Raw genomic sequence first — 22,570 nt, forward strand, 5'->3', positions numbered from 1 at the left:
GCGCCCTGCAGGGTGGGAGGAGCCCGAGGGGGCGCGCACCTTGCGGCGGAGGGCGTCCCGGGCAGCGGCGGGCCTGCACGTGGCCGCCCGTGAGCGCGCCCCTCGCCGCCTGGTCCCCGCGGCTTCCCGGGGTTCCCAGGATGCCCGAGGCCCGGGACGCCCCTGATGCAAACCTGGCCTGAAAGGGGGGCACAGGTGTTCGGCACCGACAGTGCAACAGTAGCGAAAATTTGGAAGCAACTTTAGTTAAGTAACAAACTTGTTCCTTGAAAGAGAACATTGTCATAACCCATAAAATCGGCTCTTGTAGAAATGTTAAATGACATTTACAAGGAAGTTTTCATGCAACAAGAAAATGCTTATGTTAAAATGACAAGCTTTTCAAAATGAAGTACAAAAGCTGGACACACACTGCGATCTTTGCCAAGAGGAGCGTGCACAGAAAACACTGGAAGGAGCCTGTCAAAGCAGGGCAGTGGGCCTCCTCGGCGTCCTTATGGTTTTTGTATTTCTGAAACGTTTTAGAATAAACATGCCTTTCTCCAATGTTCAGAAAAAAATTTTTTATTTTTCTAGTGAAAAGTTTGAAAGTGAAATTATTTTGTAGAACATTTTTCCTTCACACTGCAGAGAAGCCACAAGGTAGCAGGTGATCAGGAGTCAGGACGGGAGAAGGAGCGCTCCAGGTGGGCCACAGGCCGGACAAGGGGGCAGCCCTGGGATGAGCTGTGAATGTGGGAGTCGGGACGGGAGAAGGGACCTGAGTTCCAGGGAGGGGGGATGGGGAAACTGTGGACGGGAACGCAGGCTGTGGATTTGCAGGTGCACCCTCGTAGAGGCACTGAGGGATGGGCGCCATCGTGCCCCTGCTTTCGTGGGGTCCGCTCTCCTTTCCTCACCCAGCGGGATTCTGAACCGGCACCGGCACAGCTCCGAGGACACGCAGTGCCCTTCTGACCACTCTCATACGCAGAAAAGGGAGCCGCCACAAACCCCAGCTTTACTTGGCCGGGTGAGTCCCGGGCAGGAACACGGGTTCTGCTCACAGGGACTGACTTTGCAAACGGAAGACTCCCTGAAGCGCAACTGGAAACCCTGGGATTTGACGTGGTTTAAGTTGCTGGGTGGCTAAAAAAGAATTCCTGCAGTGCTGGCCTATTTCTCTTAAACAGTGTCATTGTGAGGGTAGACATGGCTTTCAGGGACACAGAAAGATTCTAAGTCCCTGATAATACACAAAATTCTAATCTCTTCCTTGGGGGCCAGCTTTGGTAGGCGGGGTCCAGGCTGCTCTCTAGGAGGCCCCCGGTTTCTCGAGCTTGTTGGCGATCGTCTGGCTGACCTTGAGCAGGGCCTCCTGGAACTGGGGGTACTCGTCCTTCACGCGGTCGAGGATGGTGCTGATGACGGCCAGCCGGTTGTCCAGGCGCCCGCGCTCCGCCAGCAGCGACTGACTGGAGCGGAACAGGAACACGTACTTGCCGTCCTTCACGGCCTGCAGGTGCTTAAGGCGCGTCTGCAGGGCCACGAGCTCCGAAAGGTTCTTGGGTGGGACAAGAAACCCCGGGTCAGACTGTGCAAATTGAAAAGAGGACACCCACTGGTCCCCACACAAACTCAGCCTCAAGGCAATGCCAGAGGAACACTGTGCAGGAAAGGGAACCGCTGAAGGTACTGTCTCCACGTCCAGGGGAAGAGGCTGACACGCACTGGGGTGGGCCCTTTTCCTTTGTCCATCGTCTAAGAGACACCAGACACCTGCTGCCTGCCAGGCCCACTGCTGGACGCTTCCCTTCCCTCTCTCCCCATCTCACTGATCAGGCCCAGGCCCTGCAGTCCTGCTTGACCTGCCTCTTCTGCTCACACCACATCCAGTCTAGCCTTCAAAGGGGCGACTTTGAAGTTATATGCAGACTCTGACGGCTTCTCACCAGCCTCACAGCTACTGCCCTGGTCCATGCATCACCGTACATGCATCCTCCTAAGTACAGTGATGGCCTCAAACAGGCCTCCCAGGTCCACCCTTGACCCTTCCGTCCCACACTCAACCTCAGAGCCAGGGGGATCCTGCTGGACCCAAGTCCCTGGTCAGCCCCAGCCCCTCCACTGTCTTCCCACCTCCCTGAGACAAGCCCGCAGTCATGCTCATGCCCTTCTAAGGCTGTGCATGGCCTGGTGGAGCCCTCTCTGCCCTCGAGGCCAGCCTGCTGGCCTCTGGCTGGCCCTTGGGCGGTCTCAAGCTCCTGCTTTACCCAGCTGTCCTCTCTACCTGGGGTGGCTCCATCTGGCACCTCCTGCAAGGCTTGGTTCAAAGGTCGTTTACTCTGTGCCGCCTTCTCGGACCACCCAACTTAAAAGTGCAATCCCCATTCTCTTGATGCCCCTTCTCTGCTTTATTTTTCTCCAGAGTATTTATCACCATCTGACACACGGTATCTTTTTTCTTATTTGTTTATCATCTGTCCTCCCACCCCCAGGATGTAACCTCGGGGAGAGCAGGGCGGTCGTCTTTTCTGTTCATGGCACCCAGAGCCCTGCCCAGCCCATAAAGGACACGGGGTCAATATTGGATGAACGAATGATCGCAAAGCAGTTGGTGGTGCTGCCTGCGATCAGCCTGGGCCTAACTGGGTCGGGAGGAGGCCTCGCCCGAGGACGCGCAGACCTGCTGCTGCGAGGGGCAGACTCCACTGCCCGGGTTCTTGTGGCCCAGGGGACTTGCCTACCTGTCGCTTAAGGGCCCGGAGGTGGTCCAGGTCGGCTTCCAGATCGTCCACGTTGGACTGCATCATTGACAGCTGTTCCTGCTTCCCCAGGAGGGAGTTGCTCATGCGTTTCTGAGTCTCTTCCAGTTCCAGGATGACTTTGGTGCACTCCTCAGTGGCCTAGGAGACAGACAGGGTCATCCTGGGACGCTGCCTCCTGGTTATTTAGAGCACAGAGAAGAGTCAGGCCGGAAGGACCCGCCGAGAGCCTTCTACGCGCCATCCGAGAGGATTCCCAGAGAGGACAAAGGCAGTCCCTGCCCCGCGGGTGTGTGACCTGGAGGGGCCGTGAGTCCCAGGGAGACGCTGGGCCCAGTTGAGCCCACACTGCAGACAGCTGCCTGAGGGTGGACGTGGCTTGGAAAAAGACCTGGGGGGCCTGAGAGTTCTGGCCCCCCCCCCTCCTGCAGTGCGTCAGTCTGCAAGGGCATGAGGACCAGGAGCAGCTGGGCAGCTGTGTGCCAAGGGTGGAGGAAGACGCCCGGGGCAGGGGCTGAGGTCACGAGGGGAGGGGGGGTCAGAGACGTGGGCTGGGGAGTGTGAGAAAGAGGATGGTGGGAGTGGAGGCGGCCAGCAGCACGGGGAGGGGGGCCCCTTCAGAGTCACAGTGGGCCCGGCGCTTCAGGAGGCGTCTGCAGTGGGGTGGGAAGCGGAGGCCAGGGTCCATCACCGTGAGGTTGGGGGCAGGCTGGTTCTCAGGGGAGCAGCACAATTAGGAGAAAGAGGAAGCTGGCGGCATTTGGCAGCTGGTGGGGTCCGGCGGATGATTGAAGAAGAGACAGGAGTGGCTCTCGGGGTCTGGCTGCAGAATTTGTGATGGAGCTGGCAGGGATGGGAAAGGGGCAGCTTGTGCACAAGCAGTGGAGGTCGCGTGGGCATGGCACGTGGGTGTGTGTGGCAGGAGGACTTGGGTGCCACATCCCGTCGCTGGGAGCAGGACGTGGGGCGCAGGGGTGTCGGGCGGGCACGGGCGGTGCTCAGTGGGGGAGCAGCAGAGAGGAGCCCATCGGCCGAGCTGGGCAGAGGCAAAGGAGGCACTGGGGGCCTGGGGGTAGAGAAGAATGGCTGTCAGGAGTGGCCACTGTGGCAGAGAAGACTGGCTAACGGGGACCGAGAGAAGGCCACGCTGCCGCCTCTGGGAACTGCCAGCCAAGCAGCGGGGTCGAGGGTGTCGTTTTCGGCTAATCTCTCCTCGCACAGGCTCACAGCCTGCAGGGGCTATTCCAGCGCTCCCCACTTAATCATCTGGGTGCCTCCGCATGGTGAGGACCCATGTCACAGGTCAGCGAGCCGAGGCCGAGCGCTCATGTAACCCTTGGCCCATCTGGGAGGGGTCAGTGCTCATATTTGCACCCGGCAGACGAGGACAGGCTGGCTTAGAAAGCTTCCACACATGCACAAGGCTGCACCGCTGGCCAGCGGGGCCCAGGGGGCACAGGATCAGCACCAGCCTGCCCAGGGTGGGGCATACGCCACCTGCTGGGTCAGTGTGGCCTGGGGGATGAGCATGTGGGCTCAAGTGGGTGCTCTCCGCATTCCCATCAGCCGGTGCCCAGCCCCTGCCCAGGGGCAGTGATGTGACCTTCCCGGATGCTCCCTGCTTCCCGGGCGCCATTCCCACTCAGCAGAGGGCGGCTGCAGCCACCCAAGTGGATCTCCTCTTGGACCCATGAAGGGCCTGTTGTGGCAGAAGGTTAGGGGTGTGCGGCGGGCACCTCCTGCAGCCACTGCATCTTTACCCGGAAGCAGCACACGGGCTGTGGGGCTCGGGCCAGAGGATGCAGCGGCTTCTGTCCCCAGTGCAGGAGAAAGCTAGCTTGTCTGGTTCCAAAGCCAGGCTCCTTCCATCCCCCATTCCCGCCACTGTCACTTCTCTGCCTCGTAAAACAGCCCGACAGGGCAGCTCTGATTGCAACTCTGGGAGTGAGGGGCAGAAGAAGAGGTGACAGTGCAATGGGGTGGGGAGGGACCACTGAGAGGCGGCTGGAGGGAGAGAGTGAAGTCACAGCCCATGTGGAGGCAGGTACCTCAGGAGGACAGCCCTGGACAGTGATGCCTGGGACGCCTGCCAGCCAGGCTGCCCACACCTGCTGACCATGTGCAAGGGGGACAGAGGTGGGTGCAGCCTGTGGACAGGAGGTCCACGGCACGTTCCCTTCCTTGTCGTGTGCCTCCCCTACCTTGTGAACGTCCCTGATCTTTCGCCGCAGCTCTATCTGCTTGTGGTGGAAGTCTGTCCGGGTGAGCAACTTCCTGTCTGTCTTGCCCTGCCCCTCGGCCTGGGTCACGATGGTCTCTCTGCGGGCGACGGCCAGCTCCATGTCTCGGATCATCTTCTCCTGCTGCTTCAGCAGCTGCGCATGCTTGACCTGGGGACACAGGACAAAGGGGCTGGGGCGGGAGGCCGAGACACGGCTATGCAGGATAGCGGCCAGCGCTGTCTCCTGCTACACCTGACTGAGCCAGCAGGGAGACCACCAGGGTGATGCCGCTGGAGGGAAAAGGAGCCTGGGGGCATCATCAGCTGGTCAGAATGATCTTAAAGTCCACATAAAGAATACACAGCCACGCAGGCCAACAGAGAAACCGTCAGAGATCAGGGAGGTGAGGAGACAGGAGGACTGCATGCATCTGGGATCGGATCCTGGAGAAGAAAAAGGACATCAGCCAAAGACACGGGGAGATGCGGTTAGTCTGTGGTTTGCTTAACTGTATTGCACCAAGGTTAATTTCTTAGTTGGGATAAAATGTGCCGTGGTTTTGTGAGGTGGTGACAAGAAGGGTCTGTGGGACCTGGGGCTGGGGATTGGGTTGTAGTGGGAGATGGAGCATAAGGGGCACGAGAGAGCTTTCTGGAGTGGTAGAGTGTTCTAGGTCTTGATCGTCGTGGCGGCATACATGTGTACTTGTGTTGAAACTCATCAAACTGGACATTTAAAATAAATGCATGTTATTGTGTATAAGTTATGCTGCAATGAAGTTGATTTAAAACAAAAAAGGATAAACAGGCAAGAATCCCCAAGTTATGGTAAGAATGGTGGTGGGAGACCTAGCCCACCAGGTTTAAAACGCACCGTGACATGCAGAGTGACAGTCACCAAATGCTCTGCACTGGCACAGCCTTGTCACAATCTCAGCAGAGCAGAGACAGCAGGATGAGCATGGGATGGGGATGGCAAGGCATGGGGACAGCACGGATGTGGGGAGCTGCTCTCACCAATGTGGCATTCAATTTAGTGAGAAAGCACAGATTATTGCCTACCTGCTGTCAGCATAACTCACTCCCAGCTGAGAGAAAATAGAGCGGGACCCCTACTTCACACCATAACCCCAAATAAATTCCAGGTGGATTCAAGATCTAAATATGTGCAAACCCTGGAAAAGGATTTAGGACTATATTTGTGCAACTTCAAGCTGGGGGGACCTTCTTGAGTAATACAGGAAACCCAGAAACCATAAAGAAAGAGACTGATATGTTAGACAACTAAACATTAAAAACATTCTGAGTGATAAAAACACCCTGGACAGGGTGGAAAGGCAAATTGCGGACTAGAGATTTTAGTGTCTGTAATCGGTATTAAAGACGGGGGTTAGGGGCTGGCCCCATGGCCGAGTGGTTAAGTTTGCGTGCTCCGCTTCAGCAGCCCAGGGTTTCGCCAGTTTGAATCCTGGGCACAGACATGGCACCACTCGCCCGGCCATGCTGGGGCGGCGTCCCACATGCCACAGCTAGAGGGACCCACAACTAAAAAAATACACAAGTATGTACCAGGGGGCTTTGGGAGAAAAAGGAAAAATAAAATTTAAAAAAAAAAAAAAAAAAAAAAGACAGGGGTTAGCAACCCCAATGTACAAAGAGCTCCTAAAAATTGTTAAGAAATAAGAAAACAGCCCAGTAGGAAAATCAGCCAAAGATATGCACAGGCAACCTCTAGATGAAGAAATGCAAATGCGAGCACACACACACAGGCACGCACCCACAAGGGCACACACAGGCGCACACATACACCCAGAGGTGCATTCTTGTGTTCAGTCCCCCCTGGTAAGCCAGCAACGCAAATCCACAGAACACTGAGAAACCTCTTTTCACACATGGATTGTCAGAGATGATAAAGACTGGTAAACAAATGAGTTTAGCAAAATCACAGAAACAAAGCCAATATCTAAAAGTCATTTATATTTCTGTATACTAACCATGAGCAATTGGAAATTGAAAAATTAAAAAGTGCAATTTATAACAGCACCAGAAAACATGAAATACTTAGGTATAAATTGAACAAAACATGTGCAAGCCCTGGATGCTGAAAACTAAACACACTGACGAGGGAGCTCAGACAAGGGCTAGTAAATGGAGAGATGTATGGGGCTCCCGGATTGGGAAACTCAACCAGGCGAAGATGTCAGTTCTCTCTAAACTGATGGATAGATTCAGTGCGACCCCAATCATGATCCCAGCAGGAATTTTTGTAGAAATCGACAAGCTGATTCTCAAATTTTTATGGAAAGGCAAAAAATATAGTGTAGACAAAACAATTGTGAAGCAGAAGGACGATGTTGGAGGAATCACACAAGTGTGGAGCTGTAGGAAGCAGGACAGCGTGGAACCGGGGAAGGGACAGGCGCTAAGTGGAGCACAGCAGAGAGCCTGGACCCAGACCCACGCAAGGTGGCCCACTGACTTCGACAAGGGAGAGAAGGAAATGCAGCGGGGAAAGGACAGTCTTTTCAATAAGGGAACTGGAACAACCTGTGAAAGAATTAACCTCCATCCGCAACTCGCAACACACACAAAAATTAACCCAAATACATCATGGACCTTAATGGAAAACCAAAAAGTATGAAGCTTCTAGAAGAAAACAAAGAGAAAATCTTTGTGACCTCGGGCTAGACAAAGATTTCTTAGATGGACTGCCACAGCAACCCGTTAAAGAACAGACCGAGTATTAGACTTCACCACCACGATGGATCTCAACACACTGATGCGTCTGAGTGAGAAAAGCCAGACTCGGAATGCTTCACGCTGTATGGTCCATTTATGCGACATTCTGGAAAAGTCAAAACTACAGGACGGAAACGGACTGGTATGTCAGGGACTGGGGTGTGGGAGGGCGGACTGCAGGGCACGGGGGAATCTGAGGATGGCGGAAATGTTTTCTATCGTGAAGTGGTGGTGGTTTCATGGCTGTTATGTCTTTTGTCAAAACTCACAGGGCTGTATGCCACAGAGGGTGAACTTTTAGTCAATAAAATACCTCAGTTTAAGACAAGGCTGGCAGACTGACTACACCAGCACTGCCAAGGCTGTGGGGACACAGCCGTCCTCCCATGCTTCATGGAAGAGGCATCCGTCCCACCCTAGTGCAGGGAAGAAGCTATAAACTCTTTGACCCAGCCATCTTACTGTTGGGAATCTAGCCTACGGAAAACAAACAAAAACCAGCAAGTAAGGGCATCATTGTAACATTGTTTATAGACACAAAACAACAACAAACTGGAAACAGTCTGAACGGGATCCACCTGCGAATGTTTCCATAAATTACCATGTATCCACGGTACACTCTGTAACTGGTAAAGAACGCCTTAATGTCCACATCATTTTTTTAAAAAATAAGTTGCTGAGCTATATGTGAAGATCCTTTTTGTTAAGAGAAAAATCGCCACCAACTGGAGGGGCGGGAGAAGGCAGCCCGTGTGCGCGGGGACGCTCCGCGGCGGGGTCCTGACCTGCCGCAGCAACATGGTGGCTTCTGTGGTTTGAAAAGCCAGTTAAGTGGAGTGTTTTTAAAACTTATCAGTAGCATATGCATTTGATCATAATTCCTCCGAACTCAACAGCCAGAGGGGCTATGATTAAAAACGGCATTGTCAAAGTGATGTCACATTTATTTTTATTAACTGCTCTGATTTGTATCCTTACGGCCCTGAACCTTTGACTCAATGACGGCCTGTGATTTAATTACCGGCCTTTTTTAAGGTAATGAAATCCAGCTAAAGATGACAGTGGAGAGAAACACACGGCTCCGACGGAAAAGATGGGTGCGTTCTTTGAAGCTATTTGTTGAGCGAGAATTTTTTTTGGTGCAATAGTGGGATACATTTCATAAACAGGTGGTGAAATTCAGAGGTCACAACCAGCGTTTAAAAATATCGGAGTGCACTGATTGCACGGAGTAAGGATAAAATGGTGGTTCATGAAATACCGTGCATAGAGCCGTGTGGCCTACAATTATTTCAGTGCAGTGAGGACAAAAGCTGGACAGACCCTGATGTAAGAGGACGCAAGGGAACAGTGCATTTCGCTTGTGCGCTGTGTGGGAGCAGGTCCCTTCCCGGGTCCCCAGCTCCCCTGTTCCCCCACCCGCTCCCACCCACCTTCATCCTGTGGATCTCTGCCTTCATGGCCCGGATCTCTGTCTGGCCGGTCTCGGAATCCACTGAGGCACGCATCTCTTTTGCCAGTTGGATTTTTTTCTCCCAAAGCATGATCTGGTGTCTTTAAAGGAAGGAGACCAAGTGTAAGAGCTGGAGAAATTAAGGAGATTTCTTTCTGATGCTTCGGTGAGCTCATGCACGAAGGACTCACTCAAAATGGAGAACCCACAGTGCGGTGATTGACACTCAGGGCTGAGCGGAAACTGAGCGCCGTGTTCCATACTTGGGGGTGGGCTCCGAGCAGGAGGGTCAACACTGTGACCAGGTGTGATGGACTGCAGGAGACCCTCGGCCCTCCTGTCTGAAGCGTTGCGCTCCTGTGGCTGGGGCTGTACGTGAATGCCCAGGCACGGAGCGAAGGGCTTGACTGTGAAATAGGAAGACATTGCCCCATTCTGGGACTAGGAGATCAACAAATCCCCCAGGCCTGACATCCTCTCTTTTAAGTTCTGCTGGCCTGCCCAACCCAGGGCAAAGGGGGCTGTCCCATCCTGGAGACCGGAGTGGGCCTGGAGCCTCAGGGGGTTTCCGTGGGGATGGCACAGCCTGGGGTGGAGGGTGAATGTGCGGTCCTGCTGTACCTCCCTCTCTCCTCCCTCTCTTCTCCACACCCCAGAAGCTGTGCTCCCCAAATACAGTGCTGGGGGATGCGGGGTTGGGGTAAGGTGGGGCTCACAGGCTGGACCCCATAGACACCCCCCACTTCTGGGGAAGGCCCACTGGCATCCTGGGCAGGGGCAGGGCGGCATCTGGTTTGCCAGGGACTGAGGGGGCCGAGGGTGGTGGGAGGGATCTGCGCCCACAGACACAGTCACAGCCCAGACCAGCTGCCAGCACTGGCCTCTCCTGCCCGGGTATGGTGCCCCGGCCACATGTGGCTACGGACCACTTGAACATGGGTGAGTCTGAATGGCCGTAAGTGTAAAATACACAGCAGATTTCAAAGACTGAGTATGGAAAAAAAGAATGTAAAATTCAAATTCCAGTGTCTACCAAGAAAGTTTTATCGGAACACAGCCGCATCCATTTGTTTTGTGTGGTCCATGGCTGCTTAGAGCTATGACGGCAGAGCTGAGGGGCTTCAACAGGGACCACAGGGCTCGAAAAGCCAAAAGTATTTACCATCTGGCTCTTTACAGAAAAGATTTGCCAACTCTTGAAATAGACAAACTTCTGGCACAAAGAGAGGAAGAGCGAGAAAGACGGACAGAGAGAGACAGCAGCATGTGTAACTTTAGGAGGAGCTGAGAAAAGTGAATGTAAGTGATAGACGTTGACAGAAGCAGCAGCAAAAAGCCTGAAGAGGGTAACAGCCTAGAAGCTGCTAAAATGCTGGCACAGTCACCTGCTCCCTGCTGTGCTCTGAATGCTTGTGTCCCCCCCACAGTGACATGTTGGAATCCCAATGCCCAACGTGATGGAATTAGGAGGTGGGGCTTTGGGAAGTGACTAGGTCATGAGGGTAGAGCCCCATGATGGGATTAGCGCCCTCATAAAGGGGACCCGACAGAGCCCCCTTGCCCCTTTCACCCTGTGAGGACACAAGGAGAAGTCTGTAAGCCAGAAGAGGGCCCTCGGCCGGTCATGCTGGCACCCTGACCTTGGACTTCTGGCCTCCAGAACTGGGAGCAGTAAATTTCTGTTGTTTATAAGCACCGGGTCTGTGGTGTTCTGCTGCAGCAGCCCAGACGGGCTAAGACGCCCTGCAGAAGCATCGGCCCCAGGGTTTATGTGTAGGTTCCATCAAACTCCAAGAATGGCTGATGCCTCTGGCGCTCAGCCCTTCCAGAGCACATGGCATCGCTCACGACGCACCCTCAGTGGAGGTGGGGATCACGTGCACGGACGGAGAAAGACAGCCACGGAAGTGTAAATGCTTCAAGGGGAAGCACGTCAAACAGCCCCATTTGTGTTTAGAAAAAGCAGCAGCAGAAAAAGAAGTATACATACACGGTGGTTTTCTGGTAAAGGAAGAGAGCTGGAATTATGTGTGACTTTCCCTTTTGACTGCGCACACAGTTATAGCTTAAAATGCTGACAGTTGGGGACGGATTACTCTTACAATCAGGCACCATAAAAATAATATAATTTTCAAAAAGTTTATCCCAAAGAAAGCCTCTCGATTTCCAGTGATAACTGGTTTGGTGGGAGGGCTTCCCCCGGGGGCGAGAGACCAGAGCCCTGCAGTGACAGCCAGCTGTTCTCTGGGATCCTCCAGCGTGGGTTCCAGAACCGCTCCCCAGGCGGTTTTAAATGGATGGTGGATGCCCACGGGCTCCACAGGGCAGTGGCATTTAGAATCAGTGCACCTGGTGCTGGCCTGGTGGCAGCGTAGTGGTTAAGTTCACATGCTCTGCTTTGGCAGCCTGGGGTTCACAGGTTCAGATCCCGGGTGTGGACCTAGCACTGCTCGTCAAGCCACACTGTGGCGCCATCCCACATAAAATAGAGGACGATTGGCACAGATGTTAGCTCAGGGAAAATCTTCCTCACCAAAAAAAAAAGAAAAAAGAATCAGTGCACCCAACATGGGCACTCACTCTGCCTCCACCAGATTGTTCAGGATGGCCGCCTTCTCCTCTTTGAGCTGGTCCAGCTTCTCCTGCATCTCGATGGTCTCTCTCTCAGAGGCCTGCATCAGGAGGGACGAGGGCGGCTGTGGGGTGCACGCTGGAGGACACGTGTGCCCACATACGTGCCCCCCTCCGTCAGCCCTCGGGCCAAAGGGCCAGAGACCGTGTGCCCCGGCTCGGGCCGAGGGGAGCCGACCTTCAGCGAGCGCACGAACTCCTTCTCGGTCACCAGGTTGTCCTGCTGCAGCTCCTCGGAGCAGGTGCGGTTCTTGCTCATCAGCACGTTGAGCTTCTTCAGGTCGTTGTCCAGGTCCTTCATGTGGCGCTCAATCTCCTTCTGCTCCTTCTTCTCCTGATCGATCTTGTCTGCGGCAGAGAGCGAGGATGCCGAGGGAGCAGCCCGGGGAGGGTGGAGCCCTGGCCAGCCCGGCAGCCGCATTCCCAGAGCAGGGGGCGGGGTCTCTCCCCACAGCACCCCTCCCGCCCGCTGTTCCTAGGGGTGCCCCCACCCTAGTCCCGTCCCTGCTGGGCCAGAGGAGACGGAAGCGGTTTCTTCCTGGCCACTTCGTTTCCAAAGCCGGACCCTTTGAGGAACTGAAAGGACCCTGGCATGGATGACCAATGGGGGCATGTGTGTGTGTGATGATGGAGAGCAAGCTCCCCTCCCCTGAGGACACTCAGGCTCCTTGCACTTTGGGGACGTTGTCCACACTCAGACACTGAGACTCCAGGAAAGGCGAGCCCTGCACCCCGGCCCTGTCCAGGCCGAGCTCAGGAGCCAGGGGTGGAAAACAGACCCTAATCTCCAACAAGCGAGTTTGGGTGCCCCAGGGGCAGAGCAAGAAGGTGGCAAGACCGCTGGGAAGAAATGGTATATGATGTGTCCAGGAGGAGTGGGCCCGGACCATAGAGCAGCATTTCCCGTGGCGCCACGTGGCGGGGCTGACCTGATGGATCCCTGGTCAGAGACCAGGTGGGACCAAGTGGGACCAGGATGCCTCAGCGAGTGGCCATGTGGGTGGATGGTGGCCTGGGAAGGGTGTCCGCTCCCTCTCTGGACACCTTGGCACATTGGAGACCCTTGGGACCCAGACCCAGCCTGGGCAAGACAGGGGCTGGGGGAGCCCGGGGACCGTTTTCCAACTTTCCTCTCTCTGGGAGGCCTGAAGTCTGTGAACTTAACAAGTTCAGTAAATTTTCTCAACGACTTCCACCATGACTGCAAACTGGCTGGCCAGTCAGGGCACCGGCTCATCTTTACGCAATGGGATGTGAGCCCCGTTGTGGTCTGCTGTGAAGCTTTGTGAACGTAAGGCGGTGGGCTCCACCGTGGACACCCCGCCCTGGGAGGTGGGCCCCCGCCCAGCCGCGGAGTCGCCTCGGACGCCGAGCGCAGGGCAGCTCTTACTCTCTATTCGCAGCTTCTTCTGCTCCAGGATGTGGAGCTCCTTCTTGAACATGGCCAGGGAGCCCACCTGCTCCTCGCACTCCTGCGTGGCCTTCACCATCTCCTGCTGCAGGCGCAGCCAGGTCACCTGGGCCTGCGTCACGTGGGCGTTGTATTCCTCGATCAGCTTGGTCAGCCTTTTGATTTCAAGCTCCAGGGGCCCCATCTCTTCCCCCTGAAAAGCAAAATGAGCCTCCTTGTTTCAAAGGTCTGCTTTCTGGGTGGGCTGCCGAGGGCTGGGACCCCGAGTTCGTGCATCTGTCCTGGGTGGTGGAGGGGGGGCAGTATTCAGAGGGTAGGGCCTCATCATTGGGTTCCCTCCCCGAGGGCCCTGGCCATATGCCCTGGACCCGCTGTGGGAAATACAGGTCACAGGGGGGCTCTGAGGCCCCCTCATCTTGCCCCTGCTGGCGTGGCCCCACCAGGCCACAGCCATATAAGGGTCGGCAGGGACCCCGTACCCCAAAGGGGCTTTGAAAGTTGTCTTTTAACAGCGCACCGTCAGGGTCAGGGTGTTCACTCCCTTAGAATCCATTTGGGTTGGGGCTTTCACAGGGCCCTCTGGATTTTGGGGTCTACCAGAGAGCACACCCCCAGCCACCTGTCCCACTCCGGGACTTGAAGCCCGGGGGGGTCCTTAGGTTAGAGCTGCCTGGATAACCTACAGGACTCGTCAGACCGCTTGCCTCAGAGGGTCGAATCCTGCCTGCCACCTGTCTTTGTATGGTCCAAGGGCCGTACAAAAACTCAAAAGAAGAATATCTCGTGCCAGGTGAATATGGAATTCAAATTTTAGTGGCCATAAATAAGGTTTTATTGGACATGGACACGCCCATCTGTTATGTACGGCCTATGGCTCCTTTCTCACGATGGCAGGGGTGAGCTGGTGGCGACAGCGACCATCTGGCCCACAATACCTGTCATATTTATTAACTGGCCCTCGACAGAAGAAGGTTTGCTGACCCCTGACACACAGCTTCCCACACACTCGCCACTTCACTGGGGGCAGAAGCTCACGTCTACATGGAAGCAGTTCCTGAAATGGCCAGGTGCAAATATCAGCCAGAGGTGCCTCCCCGGCCCTGGGGCCTTACCCCCATCTCGGAAACCATCTGCTCCAACTGCTTGTTGAAGAAGTTGATGAGGCCTTGCTTCCTCTCGATCAGGATCGTGCGCCTGGAGATCTCGTTCTCGCTGTTGGTGATGAGGACGTTGACTTTTTTCACTTCCTGGTCCAGCTCGGCCAGCGTCTTCTGATGCATGTCCAGCCTGCAGCTGGTGTTCGTGATGTCCAGGGTGGTCTTGGCGATGTCACCGTCAATTTTGGAAAGATGTGTCACCTGAATTCGCAAAAGGAAATATGTCTGAACATTTTTTTTCCGGGGGCTCCATGTGAGCTGGCTTGCCTGCCAGGTCCTCGAACACCTGGAGAAGTTCCAAAGCACGAGCAGGAGTGGGCTGGCTTTCTCTCCTCCTCAAGGACCTGGCAAAGGACCTACTTGCTGGAACCCTAATGGTGACTTCTCACAAAAAAGGAAGATAACATTATTGTTTCTTCTTCTTAAACAAACAGTAACATACCTTGTGGGGAAATGTGAAAATACAGGCGAGGAAAGAAGAGAACATCTTAATCACCCACAATTCTGCCACACGGCTAGCCACCACCATGTGGAATCTGTCCTCCCCTCCAGTCTTCATACAAACCCCCGCCTTCCCCCAAAACACAAAAGCAGGATCACACTCTACACATAGATTTGTAAGCTGCCTTCTAATTTGACAAATCTTGTCTTCTGCTCTTATGCTGCATCCTTTTTGCTGGCCGTGCAGTACTCTGTCGTATTTGAAACAAGGAAGCAAGTCATGGTTGCCGTTAGGCATTCCCTCAGCCGCTCGACAACCGTCAATTGAACGCCTGGTGGCTGCTGCAGGCAGTTGCTCTGTTTGGTGAAAAAACCAAGATTCCCGCCCTCTTTGAGCTTGCAGTCTGTTACCAAAATCCCTAGTCTAAGTAATGCCATGGCAAACACTTAACAACGACTTCTAATTTTCATTCATGGGACAGATGTCCTTACACTCTACTGAAAACTGGACACAGTCCTGGAAAGAAAAGATCCCACTGTGAGCTGTGAGCCCTGGGTCTCGCCAACCTTGGGTTCTGGGGGTGGAGCAGCCGAGGGCGCCTCGGGGCCACTCGCTGCCCTGAACGTCTGACCAGCCCACCCAGTCTCCTCTGCTGCTCTCAGAAGACAGATTCGCTGGGATGCCCTCCTGCGACAGAGGGTTTATCATAAGGACATTTGTGAAAATCAGGAAGGGAGGCAGTGGCAGTGCCAGCCGCTCAGGCTCACTCTGGGAACCAGGTCCTTTACCCTGGTCTCTGTGGCTCTGCTCGGACCGCACCAGCCAGCCCCTCGCCCCCTGTGGCCCATGCAAAACCTCAGCCCTCTCACGGCCCGTGGCTCCCAGGCCCCCAGGGTCATCTCGGCTCCTCCGCCCATGACTGGGCTGGGTCTGTGTCACATGTACTCTCTGACTGGCCACCATGAGTGACTTTCCAGGACACCCAACATTCCTAAGTTTTAAAGCCAGACCCTGCCCACCTGGAGCAGAAGCTTCCAGCATCTCAAGCCACCCAGTTCCCCGTGATAAGGTTCTTGGGCCCTCTAGCCCCTCTGCGCTCAGGCCATGCCACACCCCTCTTTCTTTGCCAAGGTTGTCTGGGATCGCCGGGGTCTTCACAGGGGCTCCCACCTTCCTCTCTGCCCAGCACTCGCCCAGCCCTGTGGGGGCTTCAGATCCTAGGCCCCTTTCAGCCACCAGCCAGACCAGCCAGAACACCCGGCCTCTCCAGGCTCCGGTCCTGGGCTGTTGCTTCTCCTTGTTGAGAGCACCCTGGCCCCTTCCCGGGATGTCAGCACTGCCCCTGAATTAATGGTCTAGACCCCACCATCGACTGGACCCACACTCCATCTGGACCCTTCTCCGGATGAATCCGTCCATCCACAGCCTCTGCTCCTTGTCCCAGATATGCCCCGCCCCGCCTGCCACTGGCCCACTGGCCCACTGGCCCACTGGCCCGTGAAGTTTTTGAGGAGTTCAGAAAAAGAGCCCCTTTCAAGAGCTCACTTGCTGGTCCGGGGGCAATTGTAATGCAGGAATGTTGGCCCGAGACTCCCTACTGCCCTCCTCTGGACATCCGTGGTAGTACATGTGCCACACCCACCGGCTGCTGGGGGCCTGGGGACCCGCCTCGGTGGGCAGGTTACTCCACACCCACTGTGCTCCTCAGCTTCTCCAGTGCACCCCGGGGCCCCTAGTTTTGCTCCCAGTAGGTGATCTTGCCCTCACTTCCCAGAAGAAGGACCGGCAGGCCTCTGCAGGCATCAGCCAGGACGGCCCAAGGAGACCCTGCAGTGCACAGTCTTAGTTCCAGCCCTGTCTCCCCACTTCCTTGGCACAGCCAGGCCAGGAGTCAGCTGCCCTCCTCCCAGGTGTCTGGGAGGGGTGAGGCCTCAGGCCGCCAGCCAGGTAAACAGCGGCTCTGCCCCTGGGAGGAGAGGTGAGCCCCGCTGGTGGGCGACCCACCACTTTTGGCTCAGCTGGGCCCCCTCCTGACCAGTATCCACCATGACAACAATGGTGATGGCTGACATCTGGGGCGCACGGCCTCTGGCCCTCCCCAGGCACGAATTTTTGCTTGAATTTTAATAAAAATTGCTCGAATTTTAATAAACGGTTAGATTTAATCCTCTGACACCTTCGAGGTGTCTTGTACCAGGCAAGAGAGTGAAGGCAGAGGCCCAGATGACACGGGAGCAGGACTCACACTCTTGACCTAAGGCCGGAGAGGCCCGGCTCCCCTTCCTCTCCTACCTCTCAGAAGGGCCTGGGTTGCAGCCATACAGGTGGAACCTTCCGGTGGGGCTGAAATATGTTCATGTGGCTGCTGTTACACGAATTGACGAGGTTGGACAGGACTCAGCTCCCCCACTGAGACTTAAGTGGGGAGCCAGGGACAAGCCCTCTCCTGGGCTGTGCCCTCGGCCTGGCACAGGGTGTGGTGGCCTCAGTGGGATCCTCCGAGGGGACCCACTGACACAGGGGACTCCAGTGGGGGTCCCACCAAGGGAAGAGGCGAAGAAGAAACAATTCAAGTACGGAATTGCTTTCTGAGGACACAGGGACCCCATCACAGTGCGGAGCAAAGCAAGACCCCTGGGAGAGCAAGAGACAGCTCATGGCAGGGGTCCCAGGCCGGGAAGGTCAAATCACACTCCGGGACCCCCAGGCCAAACCTCGGCGAGCAGAGGCGCTGGAATCTATTGAAAATGCTCCCACCCTTCGACCCAGGGCTTCCGCTGCAGCAATTCATCCTTGCACACGTGGGCAAAGATGCGCGAGCAAGCATGCCTGGTGCTGAGTTACTCACAATATTGAAAACCAAGAAGCAGCCTGACGTGTCTGCCGAGAGAGTCGTTAAATGAGTCCTATGTTGTTTAAGGTGTGCGTCCATGTGTGTGCATGTTTGAGTGTGTGAGTATGTCTGTGTGTCTGTGTGAGTGAGTGCATATTAGTGTGTATGTGTGAGTGTGTGCGCACATGTGAGTGTGCTTGCTCGGGTGTGTGCATGGGGATGTGGATACGCAAGTGTGTTCGTGCGTGCGCATGTGTTTGCTGGCATGTGTGAGTATGAGCACGTGCATTTAGAAAAATTTCCAGAAGGAAATATACCGAAAATTTAGAAGAGATTATCTCTGGATGGTGGAGTTACAGCTGCCTTATTTTCCTCTTTATTTCCTTTCTGTGGTCAGGTTTTTGTTTTTTTTTTAAAAGATTTTATTTTTGGGGCCGGCCTGGTGGCACAGCAGTTAAGTGTACATGTTCCGCTTCTCGGCGGCCTGGGGTTTGCCGGTTTGGATCCCGGGTGCAGACATGGCACTGCTTGGCAAAAGCCATGCTGTGGCAGGTGTCCCACCCATAAAGTAGAGGAAGATGGGCACGGATGTTAGCTCAGGGCCAGCCTTCCTCAGCAAAAAGAGGAGGATTGGCAGTAGTTAGCTCAGGGCTAATCTTCCTCAAAAAAAAAAAAAGATTTTATTTTTCCTTTTTCTCCCCAAAGCTCCTCAGTACATAGTTGTGTATTTTTAGTTGTGGGTTCTTCCAGTTGTGGCACACGGGACGCCACCTCAGAATGGCCTGATGAGCAGTGCCATGTCTGCACCCAGGATTCGAACCGGCGAAACCCTGGGCAGCCGAAGTGGAGTACGTGAACCTAACCACTCGGCCACGCGGCCGGCCCCTATTTTTCAGTTTTTTTACAACAAAAATGCATTGCTTTTACTAGAAAGAAATGAAAAGTGAATAGACATGCTGAGGCCCCCTTGCTCACACTGAATCCGCTGTGCGTGGTCTGCTCCCGCTGAGCGCCGCCTCCCCGTGCCCACGGTCCCTGAGGGCGCCCGTCCCCCGCGGCTGCGGTGTGAGGAGGTGGCATACCAGGTTGGTCTTCTCCTTCTGGATCTTCAGGATGAGCTGGTAGAAGTACTTGGTCATCTTGTTGGAGGTCGTGTGCTCCTGCAGCTTCTCCGCGATGGAGGCGTCCGTCTTCCTCCTCAGCTCCAGCTCCTGCTGGGCCGTCTGGTGGACGGTCTGCAGTTCGCTCATCACCGCCGCGTATTCCTGGAAGGGAAGAGTCAGAGGGCGGCCGCTGTTAAGGAGGCCTGGCAGGCAGGCGCTGCCGGGTGGGGCCGCGGCCGTACCACGTGGGCCTTGCCCATCTCGTCCTCCGTGGCCTGCAGCGTGAGCCGGTAGGTGCCGAACTCGCTCTGCAGCGCCTCCTGCTTGCTCAGGCTCTGCGCGGTCAGTTTCTGCATCAGGCTGGCTTCCGTCTCCACCCGGTTCAGGATGCTCGCCAGCTTCTCATTCTTTTCCTCCTCCTTCACGATGGATTTCTTATAGGCTTCGATCTCACCGTCGATGGACTTGACTTGATGCTGGCATTCGCTGCCGAAATCGAGAGAGTAAAGAACACCAGTGCGTACGGTGGCCCCCACTCAGAGGAAGCTCACTGAACGGAGAGGAATAAAGTAGGAAAACAACTCTTACAATAGTAGCCGAAACTTGACTACTATTTTCTAATATATTAATAGAACTAGCAGCTATTTCAAGCCCAGGTCTAAAAGTCTTTTAGTATTATGATTACAGGAGAAGGAAGGGGAAGGGAGCTAAGAACTGGAGTGGGCTCTGTGCTGTGGGGTTGTCACCCACCCGTCCTCTGCAGTCATGACGATGATGCTGGAAAGGAAATGCTGTTACTTCAGCTTCCTCGATGTGAGCACTGCAGCGCAGAGCATTTGAGAAGGGTGCTCCCTGGCCCTAGTAATGGTGTTGCTGGGAGAAACCCTCGATGGGGGTCCCTTCAAATTCTACTGTTTACCCCTCAGTGTGCTGGCCGTGGAAATACCTATAATTAATGTCAAGTTAAAAATACAGATACTGATAGACAGATGGTCAACAGGCACATGAAAAGATGCTCAACATCACTAACCATTAGGGAAATGCTAATCACAACTACAATGAGATATCACCTCACACCAGTCGGAATGGCTATAATCACCAAGACGAGAAACAACAAATGTTGGAGAGGGTGTGGAGAAAAGGGAACCCTCACACACTGCTGGTGGGAATGCAAACTGGTGCAGCCACTATGGAAAACAGTATGGAGATTCCTCAAAAAACTAAAAATAGAACTACAATATGACCCAGCCATCCCACTACTGGGTATCTACCCAAACAACTTAAAATCAACAATCCACAGTATCATATGCACCCTTATGTTCATTTCAGCACTATTTACAATAGCCAAGACACGGAAGCAACCCAAGTGCCCATCAACTGATGACTGGATAAAGAAGATGTGGTGTATATATATATACAATGGAATACTACTCAGCCATAAAAAAGACAAATTCATCCCATTTGCAACAACATGGAAGGACCTGGAGGGAATTATGCTAAGTGAAATAAGCCAGATAGAGAAAGACAAACACTAGATGATTTCACTCATATGTGGAATGTGAACAAACCCACGGACAGAGAAAACAGTTGAGTGGTTACCGGGGGGTGGGGTGGGCACAGGGGTGAAGGGGAGCCCCTACGTGGTGATGGACAAGAAATAACGGACAACTGAAATCTCACAGTGACGTAAACTATTATGAACAATTAAAAAAATTAAAAAATACAGATACTGGATTATGGAATCTGAGCTTGTGTGTGTGTGAGAGGTGTGTTTTCTGAGCTGTCCCGCCGTACTTCACACATGCCTTACAGCATCTTATCCTTCGAATAAATTCGCATTCAAAAATTCAGAAAGGACTTTCTTCTTGAACTAGAATAACAGCTTTGACATTTTTCTCACATCTACTCCAGGGCCTTCAATGCTCTTCCCAGCAACCTGCTACTATCTCTTAAATGTCTTCCCAGATATATTCCATGCGTATATAAGCATTATGTTTGTGTGCACATGAGTGTTTCTTTCCACTTAAAAAATTACAGGTGGTAGCTTATATATCCTGTTCTGCACCTTACTTCTTCTCGTGCTGTGTCTGAGAGATGATCAGTATCAGTGCACATAGAAATCTCCTTAATTCTTTTCAGCAACCAGAGAGTATTCCAAATGAGGAAGTGTCATAATTTCATCACCCTCATTGATACACGATTAGGCTCTTTCAAGTTTTCTGGTCCTTTTTTAGTTTCATCAGTGTAGCAATAAACATCTGTACACAAAGAAAAAGATCCAGGAGAGATACACCATGTTCATTCGGCAGAAAATTTGCTATCGCTAAGGTGTCAATTCTCCCCAAACAGACCAGGAGACTCAGTGCAACTCCAGTCATGATCCCAGTGGGCATTTTTTCCCCAGAAATTGACAAGCTAATTCTAAAATTTATGTGGAAATCTAAAGGACCTAGAATTGCCAAAATAATTTTGTAAAAGGAGAGCGAAGACTGCCCCTGTCTGATTTTAAGACCGTCTGTAAAGCTATAGTCGTCAAGCACTGTGGTGTTGGCAGGAGAACAGACAGACAGATCAGGGGAACAGAATAGAGAGTCCACAGGCTGACACACACCAACACACGCACGTACGCCTGCTTCATCTTTGACGAAGGTGCCACAGTGTCTCAACGGAGAAAGGACAGTCTTTCGACAGTGCTGCCAGGACAACTGGAGAGACATGTTGAAAAAAGACCGAACCTGGCCCTCACACCATAACAAAAATTAACTTGAAACGGATCGTATACCTAAATGGAAGAGCTAAAATGATAAAACTTTAGCAGAAAACATAGGAGAAAATCTTTATGGCAGGTCAGAGTCAGGCAAAGGATTTCTTAGAGAGGACATAAAAAGAATGAACTATGAAAGAAAAAAAAATGAATAAATTGGACTTCATCAAAATTGAAAACTTCTACTCTTCAAGAGATGCTGCTGAGGAAATGAAAAGACAAGCCAGACAGGGAGAAAAATATTTTCAAGATGCACATCTGATAAAGGACTTGTATCCAGAATATATGAGAACTCATAACTCACTAATAAGATAAACCACTCATTTAAAAATGAGCAAAAGACACTTTACCAGAGAAGATACATGCATGGAAATAAGCACACAAAAAGATGCTCACCGTCATTAGTCCTTAGAGAAATGCAAATTAAAACCTCGATGTGACACCACGACACATCTACTGATGGCTGGATGTAATGGCTAAAATTAAAATGACGACACTATTGGGTGTTGGTGAGGACGGGAGTCCCTGGGAATCTCGTACACTGCTGGTGGGAATGCAAAAGGGGACAACTCGCTTTGGAGAACACCTCGGCAGTTTGTTATAAAGTAAGATATACACTTACCAGCAACCCCCACACCGAGGTGTTCACCCAGGAGAGAAGGAAACAAACGTCCACACTAAGACCCGCCCAGAGTGTCACAGCAGCTTTATTCACGATACTCCCACACCAGAGACATCGGCACGGCCATCAGCTGGTGAGGAGATACACAGGTTTGACGTATCCATGCAGTGGAATACTATTCAGCAACAAGAAGGAAGGCACCACCGATCTCGCAGTACCAGGAGGGCTCGAAAAAGCACGACGACGCTCAGTGAAAGAAGCATGACGAGAAGAGCCACATGCTGCAGGCTTTCATTTACGTGACGTCCTGGAAATGACAGGACTCCAGGGACAGAATCAGACCAGTGTTTGCTGGCGGCCGGAGGTGGGAGAGGTGCTGACTTTGGGGGTGAAGGAAATGTCTGACATCTTGAGTGTACGGGGGTCACGTCCCTCTGTCCATTTGCCAGA

The 22,570-nt window shown here is 53.4% G+C and overlaps 1 protein-coding gene across 2 annotated transcripts in view; it reads right to left on the reverse strand.

Annotated features, from left to right (window-relative positions):
- Nucleotides 1-548: 548 nt before the first annotated feature.
- CCDC40 (coiled-coil domain 40 molecular ruler complex subunit) overlaps nucleotides 549-22,570 on the reverse strand; it is a 48,480-nt gene continuing 26,458 nt past the window's right edge. For both annotated transcript variants that reach the window (XM_070561382.1, XM_070561380.1), the window contains exons 12-21: nucleotides 18,977-19,220; nucleotides 18,714-18,896; nucleotides 14,312-14,557; nucleotides 13,179-13,392; nucleotides 11,967-12,136; nucleotides 11,738-11,829; nucleotides 9,138-9,258; nucleotides 4,946-5,134; nucleotides 2,727-2,885; nucleotides 549-1,543 (exon numbers count right to left, since the gene is read on the reverse strand). In XM_070561382.1, coding sequence (XP_070417483.1) covers nucleotides 1,295-1,543; nucleotides 2,727-2,885; nucleotides 4,946-5,134; nucleotides 9,138-9,258; nucleotides 11,738-11,829; nucleotides 11,967-12,136; nucleotides 13,179-13,392; nucleotides 14,312-14,557; nucleotides 18,714-18,896; nucleotides 18,977-19,220 — 1,867 coding nt within the window. In that variant the 3' untranslated portion in view covers nucleotides 549-1,294. The remainder of the gene's footprint in view (nucleotides 1,544-2,726; nucleotides 2,886-4,945; nucleotides 5,135-9,137; nucleotides 9,259-11,737; nucleotides 11,830-11,966; nucleotides 12,137-13,178; nucleotides 13,393-14,311; nucleotides 14,558-18,713; nucleotides 18,897-18,976; nucleotides 19,221-22,570) is intronic.

This window comes from Equus przewalskii, chromosome 10, assembly GCF_037783145.1.
Source record: "Equus przewalskii isolate Varuska chromosome 10, EquPr2, whole genome shotgun sequence".
NCBI classification, from domain to species: Eukaryota; Metazoa; Chordata; class Mammalia; order Perissodactyla; family Equidae; genus Equus; species Equus przewalskii.